At 45.4% G+C, this 22,372-nt stretch overlaps 1 protein-coding gene across 1 annotated transcript in view; it reads right to left on the minus strand.

Moving 5' to 3' along the window:
* Positions 1-15,067: 15,067 nt before the first annotated feature.
* DSG2 (desmoglein 2) overlaps positions 15,068-22,372 on the minus strand; it is a 74,863-nt gene continuing 67,558 nt past the window's right edge. Inside the window, exons 14-15 of the mRNA XM_075584802.1 lie at positions 18,881-19,252; positions 15,068-18,112 (exon numbers count right to left, since the gene is read on the minus strand). Of these exons, the coding sequence (XP_075440917.1) occupies positions 17,063-18,112; positions 18,881-19,252 (1,422 nt within the window). The 3' untranslated portion in view covers positions 15,068-17,062. The remainder of the gene's footprint in view (positions 18,113-18,880; positions 19,253-22,372) is intronic.

Here is a 22,372-nt window from a genome sequence, read left to right on the forward strand (position 1 = left end):
GTGGCAATTTTGCCATTTCAGTTTAAATCACTGAAGAGGTAAATCAATAATTTTTGCGCATTCGTTTTACTGCATTGTTATCCATGCCCTTGGAACAGGGAAACCCTTATCCATTATAATATTATGTAACGTAATGTTGTAATAGCTGTATCATACTTCTTGTATGTTATTGATATTGTCTTTCATGCTTCCATTTTACTGCAATGCATTGTATGTTGGTGTGACTTAAAGTTTTGTTTGAGATGATCTGCAAATGACTTAAAGAAAATAATCCACCACCTCTACTGATCTCACATGTAACAAGCACTTGAATACTTTGGATGGTTGACAGACACCCATTAGTCTATGTAATGTGCGCATTCGTGACTAAGAAAATGTGTCCATACATCAGCAGCACACCTCAGTTATAGCATACTGTACATGTTTAACATCTCAAAGGTACATTCATAAGTGTTTAAAAACGAATCAAATCTACTGTTTAGATACATTTCAATATTACTTCATACAGTAAAAGCATATAACTGATGTTCTTACATGCCAATGACCCATAGAGTTGATTAAACAAAGCCATTATACCTTCCACAAGAATATCATTTTCTCTATGAGGAAAAACAGGCGTTTCTTATCCCTTTGACGCGCTGCTTGCGTGCTGGAGGCTGCTCATCACTTGCATGAGGCTGCTCTGCCTCGTTGGTCGGATGCTCGACACTGTCCCTCTCTCCCTGTCCACTACTCCCGCTACCCTCCCCCAGCTGCGCTCCCCCACCTGCACTAGTAGCACGGGACGTACCTGCGCTGGCAGCACGGTCCATACCTGCAAGTGCCACTCCTCTTCCACGCTCCACCACTCCTCCAACCAGCGCCACTCCACGACCACGTCCACTCCTCCTCTCCATTTCACACACTGACTCAGTCACTCAGTCACTGACTCACTCACAAAAAACAAATATAAAAAAATGACACACTAACAAAGTACTTTCACACTAACAAGACAAGAAAATGTGAAAAGAAATAGAATAACAAAAGACAACTCACTCACTAATCACCAACACGTCTCCCCACCAATTAGATTTTAAGCTTCCCGGAGCAGGGACTCCTCTTCCGAAATGTTACTTTTATGTCTGAAGCACTTATTCCCATGATGTATTATGTGTTATTTATATGATTGTTACGTGTAGTACTAATGTGAAGCGCTATGTACACTAATGGCACTATATAAATAAAGACATACATACATACAAGTCACTCACAAATCACACAATCTCTCTTCCTACCACCTAGTCCAGTCTATCTCTCCCTTACTCCCAACAGCACCGACACACGCTGAAGAAAATGGCCGCTTTATATAGTGTGTAGAAGGAAATGTTTTGCGAGAACGTGTGATTCTAATTTTTTCCACGTGCTTGGCTTTTTTAATCTAGTATTTCTAAATGGTCAAGTATGAGATTTTTGATACAACGTCATGAGGAAGTTGACCAGTCATGATGATTGTGAAAATCAATGCACACATTGTGTGTATTTGTAACCACAGTAACAATGAATGTGTACAAGGGTTGGGGGTGGGTTTGCTCAAAGGTAGTTGTTTAGATCTCTTGTGTTGGTAGTGGCAGCACTTAACCCCTACAGTACCATAGGTATTATCTTTAAAAAAAAAAAAAAAAAAGACAAAATTAACAACGATATTAGAGTGAAGGGGTTAACTCATTCCATGGGCTCTCACACAGATACCCCCAGGAAAGTAAGGGAACATACACGAACCTAAGGGGACACTATTTTAGACCTTCGTTGCCTTAGTGTGTAGGTGCCAAAATTATTAACTATTTTCAATATCGTTTTTGACAAGTGTGCGGGAGCAAGGGGGATCCGGAGCTGAACTGCATTGGTTTCAGCCTCGGGGACCCCCTACTTCCCATGAAACAGGCCCTGGTATGGGGTGCCGGTATTCCCTGTGATGTAAAAACTTCCGCTTCACGTGACCGGGGTATTCTAATTCTGCTGTGGGATACCGGGACCCCATAGCGGGGCTTGTACTTCTTGAAGCAGGGGAGCCCCAAGGCTGAAATAAATGCGGTTCACCTCAGGTTGCCCCCTGCTCCAGCACACTATTCGAAACGTTAAAATTAAAAGGTGCTTAATTACTGTAGCTGATATTCGCTACAGTTCATAAATAATTGTTATTGTGAGTTTGATAATAGTGTACATGAGCAGGGGGTCTCCTGAGCTGAACCACATTGGTTTCAGCTTCGGGGACCCCCTACTTCATGAGATACAGGACCCGTTATGGGACGCCGGTATCCCCCTGCATGATTTAAATCCTGCCGTCACGCGGGTGCTTTAAAAGCACAGGGGATACCAGCACCCAATAACGGGGCCTGTATCTCATGAAGTAGGGGGTCCCCGAAGCTGAAACCAAAGTGGTTCAGCTCAGGAGACCCCCTGCACATGTACACTATTATTAAAATGTATATTTATACTGTACAATTGCCTGTAAGAGCCGTACATGGAGACGCAGCGTCTCCATGCAGCTCTTACAGGCTGCTTTTTTTCTATCAGCTATCGTGCTTTAGAATTTTAAGCACGATAGCAGGGGGAAAAAATACAGCTCGCGCGATCAGGCATGTTTTTGCCAGCACCTACTCTAATGCGCTTCACTTCTTAGTGAATCCCGCGTGTGGCTTCATTTTTATCGTGGGATTACAAATGTCCCAATCGGGCGCAAAAGCTCACTGCTTAGTGAATCGCCCCCTGTATGTTCAAGCTACCTCACAGCATGAGAAACGAAAAACAAAATAATTGTGTGGTGCTCAGAACAGTAATCAGACATATATAGATTATAATAGTTCCAGTAGAAATTACCCTCTGTCACGGTAGGGCTGCCTGCAGACCAGACCCGTCCCAAGACTGAGGTGGAAAGTATAATACCACGCACCCGCAGCAGAGGGGCGTGTCCGGAGTGTGGTAATTTAATTGCCAGGCCAGGAGTCTTTAGTAAGAGAACCAAAGGTACTTGCCGTGTACGGAGGTAGAAGGAACGTGGTGATTGCCGTAGCCGGGGGTCGAGGGTGCCAGAGGTCCGGGAGGTAGAGGAGTGAGCCGAGATCGAAGGGCGGAGAGAGACTGCGTCGTAAGGAGTAAGCCGAGGTCCAGAGCCAGAGGAAGAGTCGAAAGCCAAGCCGGTCAAACCTGAAGTACACGAAGAACAAGAGCACACACGAATACTAGCCCAACAAGAAGTTATGCAGAGCAATGAGTCCCAGGGAGACCAGGGGTACTATACGTGGAGGGACCAATCAGTGAAGGAGGCAGAGCGGAGGTGTGCCGTGGAGCGCCTTGTGACTGGTGCAGGCTGTGATCAGCTGTGGAGTGTGAGAGCAGGAGCGGGGCTGCAGCTGTACAAGGGGGGCGTGGTTAGAAGAACGGAGGAGTGAATAAATTACTGCCGGAGGCGCACGCTGTGTAAGATCCTCCTGCACGCGCCCTGACAAGATGGCGGACGCAAGAGCCAGCGTCGGGCGAGATCGCCGAGTCCCACGCTGAGGACACGCCAGAGGGGAGTGAGGGGCGGCAGCAACGACCTCCAAGGCAGGTAAGGAGGTGTTACGGGAGCCCTGCTTCCTGACACCCTCGACATACATTAGAATACATAAAAAAAAATAATTTAGAGCTGTTAACATTTTTTTTAAATGCAACAAGTATTTTCTCATATTACTGATTTATATATGTAGCGGTCATGTAAAATGGCTACAGTCATCTCTCCTGCTGACAGTAAGGCCTGGTAAGTTGTGGGCATGCCAGCAGTAATTATGGAGGTTTGCCCTCACACCCTGGTGGGGTGCCCTGTGTATGGATGGGAGTAGTCACATGCTCTGACTCCATGGTTAGTGATGTCAGAGGTGTGTCAGCTTCCAGAGTGTACATAAGGCACAGCACTGTGTCTAAAAGTTAGTTCTGCTAAGTGGAGGAGGAGTTCTGCCAGAGTTCTATCTGAGTCCAGTTCTAGTAGTCTTGAGAGTTCTATTCAGTCATGAGTTAAGTACAAGTTCTAGCAGATGGTTATGTTATAGTAACTGAAGAGGAGACTGTGTCCAGGGACCTGGCACAGGGCAGAGATCCCTGCGGGGATAGGGAATCCCTATTTAAGGAGAACTACACCTTTTAAAGGGAGGCACTGACTGAACATGAGTGGCTAGAAATCTACTGCGAGGGGCAGCTAGCCCACTCAGACAATAAAGATGTTCTCAATCACAAACCCTCTCGTGTACATGTGTGGAGTGAATGTACAGAGAGGAGCACCACGAAGGAGTTCCTCAACAGGATCATCCCCATGCGGACGCAGGGACCCTGATGAGGTGGAGGCGCTGCACTGGAACTAGGTGAGACTCAGCACACTACCTCAGCTGCCTGTCTGGACGGGTCCTCCCCACACACCATCATGCGGGAGACTCAGGAGTCCTGTTGCCAACAGGTGCACCACCAGACACTACCACACTGTAATGGGGACCGGTTAGACCACAGGGGCCAATGTGAGATTGGGTGGGTCAGGCCGGTTCACAAAAACCGTTACATTTGGAGGCGAGCTGCTGAGATCAGATCTGTCATCAGGACAGGCTCTAGCTAGGCACACTGGGAAACAGGGAGAGAGTCTGCTGCCACTCTGTGCTGCGTAGGGACGGACCTAGGGGTGGTCAGGGGGCTAACGGGGTATTGTCAGTTCGCAGGGACGACCTAGGGGCCTGAAAGGAGTGAGGGGTCTGGAGCCGGGCTATAGCTGACCGAGTCACCTTGAGGTAGTGCTAGTTGGTAGGACGCCAGAAGGGATAGCCTGTTAACATGGTCAGGAATCCTGGAGAGGGTCTGCGCTAGGCTGACCAAGAGAGGTAGACGCCCCAAGTACTGCATGGCAGAGCCAGAGTACTCTAGCCCATTCCAGACACTTACCATAGGGAGCACAGACTGGGAGGAAGGAGACACAGCAGACACTGAGAGAGTGAGCCTAGCCTGAGGTAGTGCAACATGAGTCCAGCCTAGATCAGGTACACATGTGGTGGTGCATCTGAGCAATCTTTATTGTACTGGTGTGGTGGCTGCCCCGCAGAGCGGAGCCCCATGTACGATAACTGTTACGAGAGAATGGAGGATCCGCGTGGTGCGGAGAACACAAAATGGCGACCAGAGGCTGATGGGGAAGGCACCCGCGGCGTGCGCCCCACTGAAGAGCAAACTATCGCCGAGTTATCTTTAACCAATCTGCTCTGGAGTGGAGCGAAGGCCGTGGCTGCCCCGTTTCTGTCCTTTCTGGGACACCGAGGGGCCACCCTTGAAGAGTGTGAGGACATTGTGATAATTGGGGGAGAACCCCGCGAGGAGAGCAAACAAACTGACTTTTTGGGCTTAAAAGCCAACCAAAATGGCGGTTCCCGCTTGCTAGGGAAACCGCATGGGCCAGTAGCAGAGAAAATGGCTGGTACAGAACTTGCAAAGAGCTGGCCGGGAATGGCGCGAACAGCAGAGCCCCGCCCTGATGGGGGGCATGGCGCGAAAGCTATGGCTGCGCCTTCATGGACAGTGACTCACTCTGCCCCTGTGCTGAGTCAACCGCTTAGTCTATGGGACCCTCCCCTGATTTCCACCAGGGGGAGTGACTTTCAATTATGGCCTCTGGGAATGCACCCACTGGGCCCAGGGACTGATATCCAGACGGCGCCACTACAAGAAGTAGTTCCGGCCGCGGAGGTAACGTGCAAAAAGGAGGGATATTTTGCACGAAAAGCAGCAGCTAGGAGAAGGCGGGAACTAGCCGCAGCCCAAGAATCCCACTCTGATGAGGAAATTGGCGCGAAAACGCAGACCGCGCCCACCAGGACTGAGAAAGGCGCGGCCTTAATTAAGGGGCATGATATTCCCCTGTGGGATCCGCCCATAATTGCAACCCCTGGGGGCGGGTTCCAGCTATGTCAGCGGAAGGAGGAGCCGAAGCAGGAAGTGGCTGGCCCAGAAGCTTCTACTGGTCAGTTGCGAGGAACCACTGACCTGGAGAGACCCATACTGAAAGTGGTCCCTACTAAAAGAATGGCCTGCCCTCCCGCTGTGGGAACTATGGTCTCCACCCAGCCTACTCGGTACCCGGCGGGGTACTGGTGGTCAGGGTGGCTAACACCGAGACGGTGGTCGGGCTCTGCCTATAATGCAGGCTGCCCGGAGGCACTGTCAATACGGTGGCACGTTGCCCACATTGCGGGACATTATATTTGTGGCCCATGCCCACATTCATACCTATCCAACCTGCTGACCCCCCGGGGGACACGGTTAAGCGCTCCGCCGAGTCCCCTGGCGCACTGTGGATCAACCGTGCGAGTCCTGGAGAAAGGGGACTGGAGTCGACCAAGTCGGCTGGGTCAGTATCGACCGAGGCGGTCGGGTCGCTCCCCGACCGCGCAGAGAAAAGACTTTCGCCACGCTCGGTGACCCCGAGATCCGGGAAGGGAGATTACTCAGATGAGGACCTCCGTGAACTAGCGGTGGCGAAATCGGGATCCAGGAGGGACCCAGGACGGACGACACCCCGTGGGGTGAGTGGCAGTCTGGAAAACAGGGCGTCCCCCGCAGATCGGCGAGCCGAGAGACGGAGTTCCGCCGTCCCAGGACTGGGCGGCGACGGGAGAGAGACGCCAACGCCCCTGCGGACTGGTAAGAGAAGCAGCCCCATCACTTACCTTGTCCCGGCAGACAGCGCAGCGGAGGAAGGGCCGTGCCAGGCCCGAGGCGCACGTGGAGAGACGGCATCACTTCCGGTGAAGACGACGGCGGAGCTTCCGGATGTCGTCATCGAAGAAGAGATCCCGAATGGGGATCCGACCCGAGATACCGGCGTTTCCGGTTCCGGGGAGGACATCACTTCCGGTGGCGACGGCGGAACCGCTGGGAACGACGCAGCGACGCTTCGGCGATCGGGGTAAGGTCCCCGATCACCTCCAAGGCCCAGGAGTTGGATGGGCGATCCGAGGACTGAGGAGGGTGAGATATCCTCATTGGACCAGTCTACGGACAGCCAGGAACGGGTCTGTAACCCCGTGGGGTCCTATCACTCGCCCTTATGCCCCATCCCCTGGCCTAGATAGAACCCCTGCCCCTGTCACCTGTTCCACGGGATCCCCGCCTAGCCTGGAACTTATGGACATACCTTTGGGGGGGGAGGAGAGACGGACTGGGGAAAGACAGCGCAGTGGCGCTACGGAGGGCGATTCTCGGGGAGGGGGAGAGTTGAGAGTGGCCGCGGTAGGCCGATGGTTGCCCCCTGCAGTTCCTGAACCGGTGAGAAAGGCCCCGGGATCTTATAGGTGGTCTGTACCGCGATCTGAACGGTCGTCGGGGGTATCTTCCCTGGAAGATGATAGGGAGTCAGGGGGGTCACATAAATTCAGAGAGCACCGTTGGTGGGCCCCACTATTCGAAGGGTACTCCGCATGGATGGACCGCACTCGGTTCCTCATCCGGCGAGAAGATGTAGTGGATTACTGGTGGGCTGCGGGAGAGTTCACACCTGAGCAAAGGGATAGAGAGTTGCAGGAGCGGTGGCTGCAGATTGAGCATAGGGAGATAGAACCCATGGGTCCTAGCATCCTATCAGACCCCGTGGACCCTGATGAGCCCCTATCATGGGTGTTACCTGGGAGGGCTGGTAAGGCTGACCTGGCCAGGATAAGTAGGGCCGAGCGGACCATAATGGCTCGTTATAAATCATCCCACGGGTTGGAGTACCCGTATGTCCCTGAGCCTCTTATGGATGAAATAGAGGAAAACAGAGGGAGGTGGCTTAGGGAGGCCATTGAAATGTATTTAGTCGGAAGAGGAAGTGCAGTGGTAGGGAAGAAGGCCGAGGAGCGGATAGAGCACCTAGTACGCATATGGGGCATAGGAAGGAACATTTACAAACATAGGGTGACATATAGGCCCGAGAGGGGATTGCCTAGGCACTATCATGTCACGGTCCTAGACATGGGCGGTAGAGAGGTTAAGAAACCTGACCCGAGTCACTATTATTAGGGGGTACTAATGCATTACGCGGGTTCGTGGCTGCTGGTCGGGACGGACTTGGCGGATGTACTGTAGACATTTTGTTATGATACTATGGAAATTTGTATGTGAAGTTAACCTAATTATGTGTTGTGTTTCAGTGCTTCCTGGAAAAGGGTATACAAATTTAGGTCCCAGCGAGGATGATGGGATTCACCAGGGGGAGAATGTAGCGGTCATGTAAAATGGCTACAGTCATCTCTCCTGCTGACAGTAAGGCCTGGTAAGTTGTGGGCATGCCAGCAGTAATTATGGAGGTTTGCCCTCACACCCTGGTGGGGTGCCCTGTGTATGGATGGGAGTAGTCACATGCTCTGACTCCATGGTTAGTGATGTCAGAGGTGTGTCAGCTTCCAGAGTGTACATAAGGCACAGCACTGTGTCTAAAAGTTAGTTCTGCTAAGTGGAGGAGGAGTTCTGCCAGAGTTCTATCTGAGTCCAGTTCTAGTAGTCTTGAGAGTTCTATTCAGTCATGAGTTAAGTACAAGTTCTAGCAGATGGTTATGTTATAGTAACTGAAGAGGAGACTGTGTCCAGGGACCTGGCACAGGGCAGAGATCCCTGCGGGGATAGGGAATCCCTATTTAAGGAGAACTACACCTTTTAAAGGGAGGCACTGACTGAACATGAGTGGCTAGAAATCTACTGCGAGGGGCAGCTAGCCCACTCAGACAATAAAGATGTTCTCAATCACAAACCCTCTCGTGTACATGTGTGGAGTGAATGTACAGAGAGGAGCACCACGGAGGAGTTCCTCAACAGGATCATCCCCATGCGGACGCAGGGACCCTGATGAGGTGGAGGCGCTGCACTGGAACTAGGTGAGACTCAGCACACTACCTCAGCTGCCTGTCTGGACGGGTCCTCCCCACACACCATCATGCGGGAGACTCAGGAGTCCTGTTGCCAACAGGTGCACCACCAGACACTACCACACTGTAATGGGGACCGGTTAGACCACAGGGGCCAATGTGAGATTGGGTGGGTCAGGCCGGTTGACAAAAACCGTTACATATATTTAAAAAAAAAACACATGTAGGATATTGCTCGATCTGCAGCTTTAAATCCAATGAATGTCACTGTGGCTACCTAGGCCTTAAATGGGGGCTTAGATGGCCACCGACATCCACCCAGGATGGCACGGATAGAAAAATGTGTTTAGTTTTGTGCATTGGCCTGGAGTGAGTTTGAACAGATTTTGGGATCTTTCATTTAATTGGCCATCGGGCTTGTATTTTTTTAATTTTTTTTAATTGGTTGGGGTCAAGAACGACACACCTGTGAGCATGGGGACTTGCATATGTGACAATGGTTAATACACACAGCTATCTAGCTGAATCCCTTTCACCTGCGCACATGTTCTTCAAATTAATAATATCTACCCTCACTCTGTCGCAATATCCATCTTTAATCCGCTGCCACACCAAAGAAATATCAAATATGTAATTTGCAGTCTCGGTTTACTATGTTTACTCAGTTTACTATGGAAACGAACACAAAAAAACCTGTTATAGCAAAATGTAACCAAAGATGTAAATTACGCTCTATAAAGTGTGCAACAGTTCAAATCAGAGCCCAAATAATTACTTAAAGTTTAGCTTTAATATACAGAAAGTACAGAGCTTAAATTACAGAAAAGTATTACTACAAGTACACTGTATACAAATGCAGAAAGTTTTTTAAAATAAAAAAAGAACAGAGTTCTTTATACAATATCGTATAAAATTGATCAGATCTTTTCCCAAAGGGAAAAGATCTTTGAATCCTGTCTCATTCACCCATTTGCTGTGTGTATTATAGTATATGCAACTTTAACAATGCTAGGTAAAATCCACCTTTGAATCCTGTATCATTTAACCCTTACTTAAATTAAGCTTTCACATCTAGGCAGGGAACACCCTGTGTAGGATAAACATTTGTTTGGATGACCTCACATGTGCTAATGAAGCAGGCAGAACTTAATTGTCAGGTGACTTGTTAAGCTGTTCTATCTGGGGATTATATGGGCCTAAATCTGCATGCAGCACATCTCCAAGTAGCACATTGTAAGTAGATGAAGTTTAAAAGGAAGTTCTGAAGAAGTGGAAAAGTGGACAACACCTACTGGCCCTGATTCCTGCATTTCAACTACGCTGGAAAGGAGGCTATCATCTATCCCAGACTGCACATCTCAGCACGTTACTATTGCTGTGATGCCGCCTTTACTATTTATATTTGCTGTGACCTCACTTCTCAAATTATGCACTTCTTTCTACCAGCCTCAGTATGTCTCTAACTCTATTCATATATCTCCATCTCTCCTTTCTTCACAATTTCTCAGTTCACATGAACTCCTTTCTTACCTGCACCCTCTGACACTACAAAGCTATTCCCCCTGCACTAAAACACACCCCTACAAATCATCCTCACACATACTCTTTCTTTCCATGCTTCTTCTCCTTGCTTCTGGGGGTATCGCGCCTAATCCTGGTCCCTGCCTTACTTCTACATGCTCTCGTTCTCACCTGCCTAATGCAACTTCTACTCCTTCTGGTGTCAACCCCTCTTACCTCATACCTATCCCCTGCCACCCTCCTTCCTCTCTCCCATTCTCCTGTGCCCTTTGGAATGCTCGCTCCCTTTCTAACAAGTTCCTCTCTGTGCATGACTTCTCTCTCTCTCACTCTCTGCTCCTATTTGCTATAATTGAGATTTGGCTCACTCAGTCTGACTCTGCTCTGGAAGCTACCCTCTCTTATGGTGGCCTTTCTTTCTCCCACACCCGGCGCCCTGATGGCAGGGGTGGAGGTGTGGAGCTCCTGCTCTCCTCTATCAGCCGCTACCATACCCTTCCTTTTCCTCCCTCTCTTGCTTTTCCCTCCTTTGAGGTTCACATTGTCCAGATCTTCTCTCCTCTCTCTGTCCATGTGGCGGTCATCTATCACCGACCTACCTCTTCTCATTCCCCTTCTTCCTTTCTTTCTCACTTTGAATCCTGGCTCTCTTTCTTTCTCTCTTCAGACTCCCCTGTTCTTTTCCTTGGGGACTTCAATTGCCACATTGATGACTATTCTCTCCCATGGGCTTCCCGCTTTCTCTCTCTAACCTCTACTTTTGGCCTTCAACAGTGGATAGCAGTCAGCACCTACAAGGATGGCCACTACCTAGACCTGGTTTTAACTAAAAAGTTCTCTCTCTCTGATTTCTTCATTTCCCCTTTTCCTCTCTCTGACCATCACCTCATCCTCTCTCTTTCGCTTCTCCCCCGCCATCTACCCCTCGGTTCTGCAGAAACCTGCGCTCTATTAACCTACCAGACTTTGAGTCTACTTTACGCTCCTCCCTCCTCTCTCAGCTCTGCTACAAACCCTGACAACATGGCCAGGAACTACAGCTCCTTATCCTCCTCTCTTGATCTACATGCCCCGCTTTCTCTCTGCCGTCCTCGCCCTTCTAACCCCAGACCCTGGCTAAATTCCCACACGCGCATGCTGCGTTCCTCCACTCGTTCCTCTGAACGCCTCTGGAGGAAATCTCATACTCTCACAGACTTCCTTCACTACAAATTTATGCTATCCTGTTTCAAATCTGCCCACTCGCAAGCTAAACAAGCCTACTTTTCTTCTCTAATCGACAAGCACAAATCTAACCCACGCCGACTCTTCTCTGTCTTTGACTCTCTACTCAAACCACCCTCAGCTGCCTCTTCTTCCTCCATCTCAAGTCAGGACTTTGCTGACTATTTTAAGGAAAAGGAGGAATCCATACGCCAGAACATCCCCTCTGTTTCTTCCTCCCATCCTACACCTCTTCCTAACTCTGCTCCTGCTTCCTTGACTCTTTTTCCACTCTCAGAGGAGGATGTGCCATTGTTGATCTCCTCTTCTCCCTCTACCACTTGCCCTCTTGACCCCATTCCCTCCCATCTCCTAAAACCTCTTGGTCCTACTATAATCCCTATGCTCACACACATTTTTAACTCCTCTTTCTACTCTGGTACATTTCCCTCCTCCTTCAAACATGCAGCAGTCATACCATTACTCAAAAACAGCAAGCTTGACCCTACCTGTCTTTCTAACTATCGACCTGTCTCCCTCCTGCCTTTTGCCTCTAAACTCCTTGAACGTCTTGTATTCTCTCGCTTGCTCCATTTTCTCAACACCTATTCTCTCCTAGACCCTCTACAATCTGGTTTCCACACTGCTCACTCCACGGAAACAGCCCTCACTAAAATAACTGATGACCTTCATGCTGCCACAGACAGAGGTCACTACAGTCTGCCCATATTGCTCGACTTCTCTGCAGCATTTGATGCCATGGATCACCCTCTTCTCCTTCACATCCTCTGTACTCTTGGTATTCGGAACAAAGCTCTATCCTGGATCTTCTCTTACCTCTCCCATTGTACTTTCAGTGTCTCTTCTGCTAACACCACCTCCTCCTCCTCTATTAATCTCTCTGTGGGAGTACCCCAGGGCTCTGTCCTGGGACCTCTTCTCTTTTCTCTGTACACACTCTCTCTAGGTGACCTAATAACATCTCTTGGCTTTAAATATCACCTCTATGCTGACGACACACAAATTTACTTTTGAACCCCCGACCTTACACCTGCTGTACAAACCAAAGTTTCTGAATGTCTCTCTGCTATATCATCCTGGATGGCCCTCTGCCGCCTTAAACTCAACATGGCAAAAACAGAGCTCCTTATACTTCCTCCCAAACCTGGCCCTACTACCTCCTTCCACAGTACTGTTGGAAGTACGATCATTCACCCGGTAGCCCAAGCACGCTGCTTAGGGGTCACACTTGACTCCTCTCTCACATTCGAAACATTTCTAAAACCTGTCGCTTTTTCCTCTGTAATATCACAAAGATACGCCCGTTCCTCTGTTGCACGACTGCTAAAACTCTGACTCAGGCCCTCATTCTCTCCCGTCTTGATTACTGTAACTTCCTGCTGTCCGGCCTTCCTGCCTCTCACCTGTCTCCCTTACAATCTATCCTTAACTCTGCTGCCAGAATCACTCTGCTCTTTCCTAAATCTGTCTCTGCGTCTCCCCTCCTGAAATACCTCTCCTGGCTTCCGATCAAATCCCGCATCTCACACTCAATTCTCCTACTCACTTTTAAAGATTTACGCTCTTCTGCCCCTCTATACATCTCAGCCCTAATTTCTCGCTATGCACCATCCCGACTCTTGCGTTCTTCTCAAGGATGTCTTTTTTCTATCCCCTTTGTATCTAAAGCCCTCTCCCACCTTAAACCTTTTTCGCTGACTGCCCGCACCTCTGGAATGCCCTTCCCCTCAATACCCGACTAGCACCCTCTCTATCCACCTTTAAGACCCACTTGCTTAAAGAAGCATATGAATAGCACTGTGGATAACTGTCCTGGAACTGGTATTCTTTCTGCCCCCTGTTTCACCCCCATTCTCTTTTGCAGCTCTGCCTGCTAGTTATTTGTATGTAAGCTTCCCTGCAACTTCATTCCTAGTGCAGATGGAATGGATACATTGTGTTGCCTTTCTCTCTCCAGTCTGCCAGTACACTGGTTGCCCAAGCAACATCTCCAGTCCTCCCAAGTTAATGGACTTTCCCAGTCTCCCCTGTCTGTTTTCACTGGTAGTTTAGCCCGACCCCTATTCCTGTGTCACAAGCAGTACTTACTTTCTTTTACTTTCTGACTCTGAGTGAGTACGTTTCATGTTACACTCCTCTGGCAAGGCCATCTCCTTTTACCTCCCCTTAACTATCAACTCACAACTACACAACACCCACAAGTGCCTGTATTTACTGCTGCTTTTCTAATAAAGTGAAGGAAATATTATAGGACAAGGTGTGATTTGGAAAGGGGGCTGAGTTAAAGCTAACTGGAGCTATTCACAATTCACATGTGACTCTGGCTTCAGGATAATAACACTAGACACATGATACATAAAGCTTGGCCCCCTGCAGATACACTTACCAGAATACCCTCCTGCTATTTCTGTACGTTCTCCCTACCTACCAATTAGATTGTAAGCTCCTCAGAGCAGGGACTCCTCTTCCTTAATGTTACTTTTATGTCTCAAGCACTTATTCCCATGACCTGTTATATTATCTGTTATTTATTTGTTTATCCCGTGTATTCCTGCTGTGAAGTGCTATGTACATTAATGGCGCTATATAAATAAAGACATACAATGGGCCTTGAGTAGAAGTTGAGTTTTCACGTGTTCCAACATAGACACTCCCTTAGTTGAAATCCAATTCATAATACCAGCTGAAGGGTTTATATTCCAAAAACCTTGTTCAATGAAACACACTGAAAAATATACTTTCTGGGTGTCCTCAACGCATACCTTTTCATCAATTAGCCCCTTGATTTTTTTATTTCAACGTTGACTCAATATATAAGACTTCATAACTGTTTCTATAATACGTAGACAAACTTAATATTCACTGTTGCATTTAATGTGCACACCTGAATAGAGAAATATGACAGCCCAACATATTTCTGCATGAAAAACAGATGTCCTTTGCACCTCCTCGCCTTGAAGTGTTTGGCATAATTTGTTTTGTCTCATTGCAACTGTTCCAAATATCTATTTGCTATTGTTGCCAATTGCTGTTAAACCAAAGATGTTTCACATGTAGTAAATTTACACACGTTTGGACTGTTGTCTTGACCACACCCGGTGATATTCCATCAATCCCCCAAGAATGACTTTCAAGGTCTATATAAAAGACTTTAGTTTAATGCCCTCTGTTAGGGGAGTATTGCGACAGACATATTTCAAATCTCCCTACTTGTAAACCCATGTGTTGACCCCAGATACCCGTAGTCCTATAAAACCCATACAAATAGGCCTGTTCAGTGGTATGACCTATGCTGAAAATGATCTTAAAAATACAAGAATTGTTTTAAGTCTTTGATTAAAATACAGGTGTAAAATTTTTTTTTTAAAAATAATTGTGATGCACAAGAGCGAATAACTATATGAAATGACCGCAAGAACAAAAAAGAAAACAAAATGTGACTTTTCGTCTTCCTTTATTTAAAAGTCCCAGGAAATACAGAAACATACCGCAAGTATAAAACCAGTGCAAAAATACTTATTCATGAATTCTAAGTCATATACAATTCAATTATTTTATACTAATGTCACAAAAAGCAAAACATGTCGAAAGGCAAATTTAGGCAATATGTATTTTTCTAAGTACCAAATTTCTATATTCTTTTGTCATTATGTACAACAGTCCAGCTAGAATCCTGCATTCTGGTTTATTTTTTCTAGAATGTAGTGTCCTAATGGAACCCTACCTTTTAAAGTAATAAAATCCTAGCAATTAAAACATCATTTGAGAAAACAGAGAATAAAAACATTTCTGAAATACTGATAACTCTTCCCCCCCCCCAACCCCCTCCCCCTCCCCCCACACCCATTACTACTTACTTAGAAATTCAAAAGATAAGCATTTGACCACACAGAGCAAACTAGATATCTGGAAAGCATGAACTGCTATTTTTACATGTGGCACATAAATACAAGTATAATATATACATATACTAGAATTTGCTGCAAAAATCATAAACTTAGAAAGTGTGTTATGTCAATTGAGTACATATATGTTAACTTCGGCAAAGCACCAAAGATAAGAACATTCACTACATTTTTTAAATGGCAGGGAATGTGTTAGTCAGTTTCAGTATTTCCACAGGAAAAAGGTTTGGGGGAGGCATGTAGTTATAGTTACACGTGTGTAAAAAAAAAATTCTTAAAAATATACAAATTTTAACACAGAAAATTAGATGTTTCAAGCATTAAATTAATTTTTTATTAGATTTTCTTGTAGAAAAACTGCATTTATGGAAAAAAGCAAACGTGCGCATCAGCTTACTTTTAAGCATACTTCACTCTAAAAAACACAATATACACTTAATATAAAAAGCACTTGCATTTTAATGTCAACTTTCGTTCTACACTTAGGATGGTCATTTATCTAGCAATCAAATGCCCCTATGCGCCACACACACACACACACACACACACACACACACACACACTTCAAAGTAACAAAAAAATCCCTTAATTGTATATGTATTTTATACATTAACAGTTAATCATCATTGTGGTTATGTAACAGAAATGTCCTCGATCAGTGTTTCTGAACTCTCTGCTTGAAACATCTGAAAGGCTGGGATGTAACAAGGAGAGGTTTGAGAAATACTGTTCTAGATGGGGGGCACTCAACTCCAGTCCTCATGGCCAACCCCTCTCCACCCCCCCCCCAACCCCCAGGATATCTCTGCTGCAGCACAGGTGGATCACTCAATTCAATTAATAGGACTTGCTCACTTTACAAGCAATAGCATTTTTTCTACAACGGCTTAACTTCTGGGATTTACATTTTTTATTTAAATTTTAAGACCTTCTGAAGCTGGGAGAAAAGTATTCACTAATTAACCTTATGCTCTGGAAATTATTAATATTAGAGCATGGTCAAGGCAGCAGTTCAGCAAAAGTAAGGCTGCGCTTAGAGTGCCGGCGACGTCGCTTCAAAACAATTGTATTGATGCCGTCGCATGCGCTTATAGTGGACGCGATGGCGACGGAGTGGCGGCGCTACCAAAATCCATGTCACTAGAATTTGATTTTGCCGAGACGGTCTCCCCATGTGACTGCCTATAAGCCAATCACATAGCCCCTCTGCCTCTCCCCTTGCCGACTTCACTCCCCTTGTAGCCAGAGACGTCTCCAAACCCGATTACAACTTTCGCTATGGAGCCGGCGATGGGTGAAGTCATCGGTCGCGTCGCCGACACTATAAGCGCGGCCTAAGGTTCTACGTGCCATCAGTCTCAAAGAGAAAATAGTTTGACTACAATTTAAATCAATTCTTTTTTTTTTTTTTTTTTTATTTTTTAAAGATACTTGTCTAATAAATATAGATGCTGCTTGTTTTTTTTTTTAAAGTTACACAGTAAGAATTTTAGCTTTTCATCTAAGTATTATCAAACATTAATTTGTTTATGAACGGGTATAATGGACAGTGCTGTATTTTGAAACTCTGCTAGTAGAGTTGTCCATGTTGTTATTCAACGATTGCAGTTCTTCAACCAAGTAACCGCCCTGATTAAAGAGCGGATCAGAATTTACCAGATGGCCTTGTGTGCCACTTTCTGTGAAACCTATCTTCTCTTTCATGATGATTTGCCCACCAGATAGCTCTGTTGGAATGATATTACCCTGCATTCCAGAAACAGGAGTATAATGCCTCTCTGTCACAAGTACATTTTGTCCCATTGATAAGTCAGGAATGCTCAATGAGGCCTGTAGACCAGAGCTTGGTGGTAGAAGCCGCTCTGTCAGAACAAAGTATTGCGAATCAGGAAGCTCTCTCACACCCATTACGCCAGACATCCCTTTGTCAGACTGGACCAATCGTTCAGTAACCATAACATTCTGCCCATCAGAAATGTCGATCATATTATGCAAACCAGAGGCAGGACGAATTACCCTCTCAGTCACCAACACATTCTGCTGATGCAGTGGCTCAAGACGCAATGCAGGACCTGTAGTGTAGGATTTTTCAGTCACAAGCACATTGCCACGTACTACTGGATCATGCAAATACCTCGAGGAGCCAAAGCCTTCTGCAGCAACCATATCCTCATTCATTACCATTTCAGGCTCTAATCTATGGATTCTGTTCTCAGTTGAAGTATAAAAGTTTTGTTGGTTTAAAGCTTTTTCCTCCCATTCTCTAGCCCCCTTCACAGCTGCCTCAGAAGCTAGCACATCTCTACTGACAAATGATTTGGGGATTTCCCTGAGCTCCTCATAGGATTTATACTTGTCTACTTGCACATCAGTGTTTATTTGAATGCCCTGACAAATATCTGCCAAGGTTTTGAACTTCAGTCCCAAATCATCCAGGAAGTTCTCCTCCAAGTCACTTTCAATGAAACTGCAGCAGCCGACAGATCCCGTAGGTGACTCTGCTCCTTCTTGTGAATAAATGAGAATGCAATCTTTTGCTGGCTGAGCCTTATCTTCATCAGCATATGCAAAAGACTTCTGCAAAATAAAGTAATCCACAAAACATTCATATATTTAATAGAAGAGGCATATATTAAAAAAAAAAAAAAAAAAAAGATACTATGTACACTAGCAGGAGATAATGAATAAAAATGCTGCAAGGTGCCAACAAGAAATGAGCTTGACAAGTAGAGGTGGTAAAAATGACCAGTCACCCACAATTGCAAAATTGTATATTTGTGATTTTTGGAAGACGTCAAAATGGCAAGTGACACCATAAAATCAGCAAACACCAGTACTGTACTCTGGAATAAACCCGTCAACACAAATTTGCAATGCGGTTGAAGAGTGGAGTGAAATGCAGCAGAAATGTATATTTAGGAAAATAAAATAAGCAAATTCCATTAAAAAAAAAAGTTGTAAAAGGGGAATAAAGCCAAATTAAGGCAGTATTTATTGCACATTTTGTGATAACGAATGTGCTTTTACATTTAAACGTTCAACATTTTATGATATACTAAATACCCCTATAATTGTATAAAGCACTTCAAATTAACACTTAGGTAATTTATAGCGGAGGGCTTTGATTTTATTGCAATTCCAATTTAAGGTGCCAAGTACAGTAGGAGTGCACTTTAAAGAAATGAAGCAATGGGAAAAAGTTTAGGGAACTTAGACAATGAGTAATGCGGATGGACACTACCGTTTTATTTATTTTTCTACATTAAAAACTAAATGTGCATGATCTATCCTGGTCATGAATCATTCAATTGACAATACCACATAGCGTGTCTTATAAATACTTACATCATGAAAGTAGCCTTTTATGAATTCTTCATTCATGGAGGCTGCAGTTCCCGCAGCTCCCCCAAAACCTCCGAGAGCACCAGCTCCTGAGCCACTTCTTGAACCTGAAATAACCATTGATCTCATAGTGTTTCCAAAGCCTGCTGCACCTCCTGCACCTCCTCCAGTCTCTGCACCTGTCAGCAGAGCTCTATTCTCATCCCATCTTCTCTCCGCCATATTGTTGGAATTGTACACTCCCTTTGAGTTGTACTCATAGCCACCTCCAGCTTGAAAACCTCCATCTTGAAAAAATCCAGCTTCTGCTCCGGATCCAGCTCCCCCAACTCGTTCAGAATTTCCGATACCAATAATTGGTATTGGAACAACAGCCTAGGAGAACAGGAAAGACCATTAAAAAAAAAATCTGACTACCATAATTTTTTTTTTAAACGCTACAATAATGGTTATATACTGGATGAAATAGACTTGGGCTGTGAAAAAAAAAAAAAAACGCACACATGCAATAGGTAGATAAGTTCATGATGCGATCATTTCTTTTTCCCAAAAAGCCTGTCAGTCATGCCAAGCAAAATGTTCTATTTATCACCCAACATCATGTTTGATATCTCAAACAGTTTGAGGGGCATTAAATCATACACCTAGTTTACCCCTCCTGGAGGCAATGTATATAAACCCATTCACAGATAATTATGTACAGTAGCTATTTTTGCCAGGCTATCATCACAAAGGCCTTTTTCCTTTCAGTAGGCTTTTTTCGTTAATGAATCATATGCTAATTTTCACAGTTGAGCAAATATGGGAGATGGCTGGTATATTATCTGTGTACAAACGAAAAAAAGACAAACACAGACCTCTTTAAGTAAGTTTGGAAGGTAAATGTATTGGGCCACAAGCCCTATTCTTATTTACAAGTAAGGTAATTGAAGTGCAGCATCAGAGGAATAAACAGGTAAGTAAGCACCACCGCGCCGTGATCCTCTAATTCCTTCTGAGTTGTTGCTCCCAACACTGACGACTTGCAACTGATGTCTACAGCATCATCGCTGGCTGTATGCCAGCAAGAAACAGCGTACAGTCCCTGGAAACCTCAGAGTTAAAAAAAAAAAAAAGTACAGCACCACCTAGCAGACCCTACTAGTTTCGCTTATTCATCAAGCTTCATCAAGTTAAACTAATTAGACCGACTAACCAGGAAGGACGACTGGACATCATAACGTGACCCCTACGAGAACGGTATCCACATGTTGTGTGTCCCGGATTTGTGAATTGCTGAAACAGTGTCCTTACCGTGGTGCTTGCTTACCTGTTTATTCCTCTGATGCTGCACTTCAATTACCTTACTTGTAAGTAAAAATAGGGGCTTGTGGCCTAATATATTTACCTTTCAAACTTACTTAAAGAGGTCTGTGTTTGTCTTCTTTTCGTTGGTACACATATTTGGAGGTTCCCTGGCAGAACCTTGAAGGGCTGAGGAACCAAGCCCTTTGAAGACTACAACACTAGACCCTCTTCATCTTGAATTATTAAGGACTATTGGTTGAGCACTGGTAATCTGTTTTGTTTTGGTATATTATCTTATGTCCTCCTGCGCTGGTCTATATCTATACATTTATATGTGCGTGTATAATATATTTGTGTATAGATGATGAATCTTTTATCTTCATCTTCCAACAGATTTTTTCACTTCAAATCAATGCATCTTTAAACTATTTAGGAAGTGAAACAATCTGTTGCAAGATGGAGAATATACATGATTTATAGACATAGAAATCTATTATACACACACAAAAATGTATAGATATCAACAAGCGCAGACGTACATACAGATGATAATGTAACCAGATTATTTGCATCATCATGCTTGCTAGCAGTGAGGCTCCACCTCACTATACTCTCTGACAGACAGTGGCCGGTCATTAGAAATTTCCCAGACCGTCCCTAATCTCATGGCAGTGAGTGTGAGAGGGATAGATATCGGGGAAAGGGCTGATGAACCACAAGTGATAATTACTGCTCCACTCCAAGTATGGGAAGAATAGGAGGTTGACTGGACATATTTGGGAGTGGTTTGTGTAATTGGCAGGAGAGCGTGGTATAATGATCTACCATTGTCCAAGTGCAGGCTGATATTTCACACCCTGCTAATGGTTTTCTCTCTCAGACGCAAGGGTTGGCGAATACAGATGAATGAAGTTTCGTAAACTCGGTCAATAGTCTCATAGTTCAATGGAACCTCACTGATAAATCATTTTAAACGCCAGAACCGCCAAATATCACGGGTTTCAGGTTTTTGCAGGTCAACATCTCTGCCTTTATTTTGAATATAAGAAAAAACTATAATACTTAATTTTACTTGAGAAATTAAGTGTAATGCTTTGTTCTTCCAGTTTCTTACATAGATTTAATGGTATAAACCAAGGATGAGCTCCTTTCTAATGATAGCCAATGGTTGTAACTGCAATATCAGTGGTTTGTGTACATTTACCCTGCTTGTAAAGAACCCACTGTCCTATAGTTGGTTCCACAGCAGGTGTATAAAAATATGTTATTGAAACAACAATATCTGTTATGAATCATCAAGCGCCCTACTGTAGCAGAAATTATAGTGGCACCGGTAGCATTAGCAAGAAGAACCACTGTACTGGCTGCAAATGAGTAATAACCATCTCCTGACCCTGAACCATTATAACACATCTTGAGCAAGTTTATAAATAAAACATTTTTTTTTTTTTTTTTTTTTTAAAGCTTTTGGTTTTAAATGAGTCTTGGCTTGGATGGCCCTTTGTCACCTTAAGCTTAACATGGCTAAGATAGAGATTCTTATATTCCCTCCCAAACTAGATCCTATCTTTCTCTTCTCTGTTACAGTCAATAACACTATTACCAATCCAGTCTTGCAAGCACACTGCCTAGGGATTACATTAGACCCCTCCATTTCCTTCTCACCACATGTAAATGCTGTTACTATATCTGGTTGTTTCTTCCTTTACAACATTGCTAGGATACACTCCTTTCCTATGTTCCACTACCACACTAATGCATGCCATTGCTCTCCCACATTTACTACAATCAATTCAAAATGCTGCTGTCTGAATCATTATCTGCTCTTCTAGGCACATATCTGCTTCTGACCTCTTGAACTCTATAAACTTATCATCTACAACAGCGGTGCGCAAACGGTGGGGCGCGACACTGCCGACGGGGGGCGCGGGGTTTACAGAGGCCCCGCGCGCTTCCCGAAGGCACTTAAATTAAGTGCCGGGCGAGCTGCAGGGCCTCTGTAAACTTAACTTACCGTGGCTCCGGCGGCTTCCTCCCTGTGTCGCCATGGCAACGCGGCGTCAAAATGACGCTGCGAGGTCATGTGACGTCACGTTGCTATGGCAACGTGACGTCATTACGCCGGAGCGCGGGTAAGTTGGGGTTGGGAGGGGGGCACGGGAGTGAGGGGACAGCCGGCAGGGGGGCGCAGGGAAAAAAGTTTGCGCC

Source organism: Ascaphus truei, chromosome 2 (genome assembly GCF_040206685.1).
Source record: "Ascaphus truei isolate aAscTru1 chromosome 2, aAscTru1.hap1, whole genome shotgun sequence".
In the NCBI taxonomy this organism is placed as follows: Eukaryota; Metazoa; Chordata; class Amphibia; order Anura; family Ascaphidae; genus Ascaphus; species Ascaphus truei.